Source organism: Centrocercus urophasianus, unplaced genomic scaffold (genome assembly GCF_019232065.1).
Source record: "Centrocercus urophasianus isolate 14NV4802_14NV808 unplaced genomic scaffold, USGS_Curo_1.0 seq_14, whole genome shotgun sequence".
Lineage (NCBI taxonomy): Eukaryota > Metazoa > Chordata > Aves > Galliformes > Phasianidae > Centrocercus > Centrocercus urophasianus.
The window spans coordinates 18370519-18376518 of NW_024884586.1; the positions used below are offsets into that span (position 1 = coordinate 18370519).

General features: G+C 41.3%; 1 protein-coding gene across 2 annotated transcripts in view; it reads left to right on the forward strand.

The window, feature by feature from the left end:
• MAPKBP1 (mitogen-activated protein kinase binding protein 1) overlaps positions 1 to 5994 on the forward strand; it is a 92537-nt gene extending 86543 nt beyond the window's left edge. For both annotated transcript variants that reach the window (XM_042814043.1, XM_042814044.1), the window contains exons 30-31: positions 444 to 529; positions 1500 to 5994. In XM_042814043.1, the coding sequence (XP_042669977.1) occupies positions 444 to 529; positions 1500 to 1793 (380 nt within the window). In that variant the 3' untranslated portion in view covers positions 1794 to 5994. The remainder of the gene's footprint in view (positions 1 to 443; positions 530 to 1499) is intronic.
• The last annotated feature ends 6 nt before the right edge of the window (positions 5995 to 6000 follow it).

Here is a 6000-nt window from a genome sequence, read left to right on the forward strand (position 1 = left end):
TTGTATACTGTGCAGAACAGTATATAAGGGGAGTATGCAGGTTTCAGTCTAGGTGGATGCCAAATTAGAGGCTCCTCGGATCACACCCCTTTGCTATTGGAAGACTTGAAGTTGAATTTAACTATAAATGAAAATGGCATATGTGATCTCTGACTATTGTTGACTGTAACAGCGTTATCAGTGTAATCTAAAGAGACCATTACTGACTTTGAAGAAACTACGCAATGGAAAAACAAGACTGTTTGAAACAAGAAGCATCTGTCAGTAATATGAAGGAAAATTCATGTTTCCCACTGATTCAAACTAGCCCAAAAATTGAATGAGAACTGTGTGCACGTGATCTTTTGAATAATGTTAAGAACTCTTTTTTACCCAGCTGTGAGATCTCAGATATTGTACTATCTATACCTTACTTTAAATTTTTATTTTTTCCTCTTGTTCAGAATCGAGCATCAGTGTGGAGCAATGTGAGCACGTGGTATCTGAGCTCCAGGACAGCATGCGCAAAGCTATTCATCTTTACCGTGCGGTGAGTGACATTTGACACATGATCTATTTCAGCAGATTGGCTTTACAGCCTACGAGCACTGAATATGCATGCTTAAACATGTAAGTATTCTCTTGACTGCGAGTTCAGTGGCAGAAGCTGCCTGGCTGTCTACGTCTCTGCACCTAAGCTTGAACTGGGCAGGCAGGGATTCTTGATTTCTAACATCTGCATTTTCCAGTGGCTCGTTACGGCATTCTGAGCAAATCAATTAACTTTCCAAACTGTTTTGTCTATCTGTAAGCTGAAGATAACAGCATGTTCTTTTTCAAAGGGGTATTAGGGAATTAGTACTTATACTATGCCTCAGAGATGCAGACTATTATAGGAACTTTAAATTTTATTATGCCCTTCTGTTTCCTCATCTTTGCCCAAGAAACGGATTAGTAAATTATCATGGGAATTCAGCATGCAACTACTCTTCTCTCCCCCTTACTGCTAGAACCTCGTTACAGGCAGAGTAGTGTAACAACTCTTGTTTTCTTTGCTTGGCACTGATCTGTCAAGTTACACTGGTTGAGGAGCTTGCACAGTGAGCTTCTGCCATGAGTTCTTCTGCAGCTTCAGTCTCAGTGCATGCATGAGCTCTGTGACCTCTCTGCATTCCTATGACCTGTTGCATTTGGCAGACAGAAAGAAGAGAACACTGGCCCTTTGCTGCAGCTGGGCAACAGCACCTCTTAGACCTGGTATAAAGGCATCAAATTCCAGAAAATACGCTTCCCACCTCCAGTCTTTTAGAGTAATGCCCCTGTTTCTTGTGTGACTAGCTGTATCAGATACATACTCTGCTATATGATTAAATTGGTAGTTTTGCTGAAGAAAAGGAGACTCAGTGGTCTGTATTTCTTTTTCTTGGCTTTGCTTTCCAAAAGAGCTGAAATTGCATCTTTGTGCACTACCTGACACCCAATGTATTCTTTTTTCTTTTCTTTTGCTTCTCTGTTTTCAGGTGCTAAATGATACAGAGTCATCTACTGACAAAGATAAAATAGCAGGCCTCCTGACAGAAACATTTTCCTTAATGAAGAAAGAGTTGGACTCCCTGAAGGATGAGGAGGAACTGCCAAAGGTTAAGGAGGTACTGACGAAGCCACAAGATACTGCTAGGTCACTAAATGACAAATGTGGTGCCAATCTACCAAGTCCCAAGAATTTAGGAGATGAGCAGACACTAGCTTTGCTGGAACAGTACTCGGAGTTATTGTTGCAAGCTGTGGAACGACGCATGGACAAAAAACTCTAAAAGTGGTGTCTTTCAGGTGTTTGTGAATACACAGGAATAATCCGAAGAGGAGGACCACAGAGAGATCTTCAGACCAATGCCATCATCACACTGGTCTAGAACTGGTGGGGTGACCTTTATAAACTGATTTCCTCAGGCCCCTGCAGTTGACTTGCTAGAATTCTTAGGAATGTGCTGGGCACACTTTTAACACTTTTTTCCCCAATTGTCTTCAACTTCCTGTCTCTAGATTGTCTCTAGACAAAATTTTGAGAGGAGTTTGGAGAAATTGCCTTGAAATTTCTTCATAGCCGGGAGATCAGGATGTTTGGCATCTAAAGAAACAAAGAAAATCTCATTTATCCAAGAAGTTCTGAACTGCGGACTGAAGACAAAGGAGTCCAAGTGAAGCCAATCCCTTCTTCTCCAAAGCTTTAGGAGAATCAAGAAGCAGACTTTTTATGGGTTTATTTATTAATTTATTTTTTCTGACTGTTGCTCTATGTCATGTTTGTGACTAGTATCTATCCTTTAACAAAAAAAAATGTCAATCTCTTGCCATATCCCAGCGAGATACAATCTCTGTATTATAAATCTCCAAGAGGGAGACAGGCTGGAGTGTCTGTGCAATTAATGAACTGGTTTCTGCTTAAATTTTGTCTTGCTGTTCTTTCCTTTCCTTCCGTAGTTTATTACTTGGAGTAATCCTGCTGTTGTTTTGACTACTCTTGTCTGCTTTTCTCTTTGTTTCACAAGACAGTCCTCACGCCTGTATTTTATCTGCATTCGCCTCCAGGGGGAAGACTCCACAACCCTTGGGCCAAGCTTTGGAGTTTGTCTAACAAAATCAGTAGTGGTATATTTTTAATCTGGAATTTGATGTTATGTTAATGTTCTCCAGACTAGGTTTTTCTGCAGGCATTTTAAAAAGGAAGCTATATACAAAAAGGAAAGTTCATTTCAGCCACCTTTCACAGTTAGGAATTGGATATCAACTTTGATGTTATCGTTACTGGGAAATTTGGGGATATGATTTATTTGTGGAGAAATCACACTGAAGGCCTGGTTTCCATCAGCATAACTCTGGAGTTGAGAGATCTTCTGTGCAACTGCTCATCCATATGATTTGTTGATTTCATTGTCTTGATAGAAGATTTTTTTTTTGTTGTTCCAGGAAAACAAAATACTTACATCTCAAGAAAGCTGGGATTCTTGTCCATGTTGTAGCTCTGTTCCAGCTACCCATAAAAAATAGTTTACCAGGAGCATACCAAAACATTTTTGAATGTGGTTATTGCCATACCCACCCCAGCCTCTCTTAATTAGTTTAATTAATTTCTTGACTGACAAATGTAAAATCATCTCCTCTTGCATTTGTGTGTACAGTACTCTTCTCACCTACTCTAAGACTATGCTTTTATTTGTTAAGACTTAAAACTGTCCAGTGATATTTTATTAGTCAACAATAAGCTATAAAACGAACAAAAAAACCCCCCCACCATGAACTAGCAGTAAAACTCTTCAGTACCTTCCCTTATAATTCTGACTCCTTTCCATAATCTTCTGATTTACTTGCATTTACTTTAAGGCAGAGCAGTGTACTTCCCATTTATACTCCCAGTTTATAAAACTAATGCAAGTAACAAGCTTTCATGTGAGTGAGAGAATGCTAGTATCTGTGGCATTCACTTAAAGGTAGCTAGACTGCATCAGTTTGTTCTGTGGGCTGAAAGCTTGAAGCAGTCTTCTTTCATTTTGCTGTCCTGGCTGTCATATCTCCGAAGCCCTATGGCACTTGGAAATGCTGTCTGTTGGCTTGTTTTGCTTTCTCTTTCTGTGACTGGGGATTTGCAGTGCAGCCTTTTTTTTACTACTGGGCCAGCCAGACTGGGTGTAGGATGGCTTATTTCTTCAGTATACTCTAGGGCTGAATAATCTGCAGTTGTCACTATTCTCTTGTCTGATCACTACTGCTCAGTGCTTTGCAATGTGGCAGTACGTGGAGCACTTTCAGAGCTTTCCAACTGCTTCTGTCTCTAATGTAAATCTGCCTCATTGAGTGTTACAGGTGTCCTTGCTAAGCTTTCTTTCCATGGACTTGTACTGAAACTTTAGAAGTGGTATCTTCTAGTCTTGTCTCATCATTGTGCTATGCTGAATGGAGTGGTGTGCTGGGTCTTGTAGGCAGAGAGGTTTTTATGAAGACAAATTGAAAAGTATAGAAACTTTCTGTTGGTTTCCTTGAGTAAAAAGGTGTGCTGGAGAGGCTACAAGTGGAATGTCTGGTGGCAATTGTGCTGGGCTGTGATGGAGTTAGTATGAGTCAAGCTTGCTTTTGGGATGATTAGTTCCTCCTCATTCAGACTGTGAACATGTGTCCTAGTAACTTCTTGCTGTACTGGGACCTCAAGACACTCAGGTAAAACAGCAGCCCCTTCAACCCAGGTATCTTTTGGTATTGAAGATTATGGTTTGAGGGGTCTTTATTCTACTTCTTTGTGCAGTTTTATTATCCATTTTATTATTTCAGTTATGAGGTAGTGGCAAAAACGGTCAGAGACGGGTCAGAGCAAAGTTCACATCAAACTGTAGGGCAGCAGCAACCAGTGAAACTGGCATAGCAATTCAGCACTCCTTGGAAAGAAAACGTGTGAAGCAAATAGGATTTTTAAGCTGAAAGAGTATGTTTTGCTTCCTGAATTGGATTTTGCTTGGGCATCATGGCTGCATGCAGGAAACCAGAGGTAAATTCTGCATGGAATGGTGGTAAGAGGCATCAGGCATGTGGATGAGCTGATGGAGAGTGGTTGTGTAGTTTGAAGTAGAATAGTATATGTAGGACATTCAGGAAAACAGAGTAGAGGTAGAGATAGTCTTGGTCCGAACAACATTGTTTGGCCAGTAACTATGTAAGATAAAGTATAGAAAAGCTTCAGGAAAGTAGATTTAGGGCTGAGGTGGTGATCTGTAATTGCTGAATGAATCAGAAGGTGTTTTTAAAAATGTCCTGTCAGGCCTCTTGTTTCTTTCAAATGTTTATTAAAAGGCAAAAGTGTCAGCTGTTTGCTCAAGGTTTGGAAGTTAACTGAGAATTCAGTTGAAGAGATGCTAGTGCCATAAGTGTGTTGATGCTTAGTATTTGAGATGAATGCAACTGTCTCTTTCCTGCTACGTTCCTGTTGTTAGCAGTGGGAAGTAATCCTAAAAGTTCTGGTTTACAGTGCAAAGCACAAATGGGAAGGATTCTGTTGCACGTTGTGAATACGATTTGCTACAGGCTGTAGGTAAGGCCAGACAGAAAAACAAAATGGTAATTGCTTAGAAAGTAAAAAGATCTTTGGGAGGAGGTAGTGAGTTTGAGCCTATCCCCCTTACTGGTTTGTGATCCCTCATTCAGGTTTGTGTGGGTGTTAGAACAGATACAACCAGACACCTGTACTGAAACGAGTTGGTTGTTTAGCATAGTCTGTATTAAAAATTTAGACTTACCATGCTTTTTGTCCTCTCATACCCAGCATTTCTGATCAAAATGAGAATTGTGTTTTTCTCCCCATCTTGCTTATAAATACCATTGCTGTAGGACCCTTGCTTTGCTCGAAGGCCTCTGAGGTGATGCAGGGGGAGGGCAGCAGGCTCAGTGTTCTTCCTGGGCAGCAGCTGTAGCCTCCTTCAGCGTGCCCAGACCGTGTGTTTACGTGGGTCTGTTGTTTCTCCTGCCTCTTCTCTCAGGTGCCTCCTTTCTCTTGGCTCTCCCAGCTGACAGTTGGGGCAGGCCTTGGAGCTCCTTCACCAAAACCCCCTTTTTGCAGAATCCATCACACCCTTGTAGAGAAACACCCTCATTCTCTGGAGCAGAAACGTACAAACTTTTAATTTTTTTAAAGAAAGAATATGTATATAATTATCTATAAGAAAAAAAAAATACAATTATTTAAACACTATGGGTAAATTCATGCATGTATATCGTGTTCCCCTTCCTCCCTGCCTCCCCTTCCCCTGGATGTGCAGCATCTGGAACACTAAATGACAGAAACCTCATTAAAATAAGTGACAGGTCTTGCGCTGCCCGTGGGTGAGCAGGTGCTGCTTTCTGTAGCTGAGCTGTTCCATACCGTGTAGGTCGTGGGCTGTGTGCTCAGCTGGGGCCCTGCTGTAAGGATGGACGGGCACCGGGCAGCAACTCTAGGAATAAGCCATGTCCTCTCTGCATGTTGTGTGGGCACCTGGC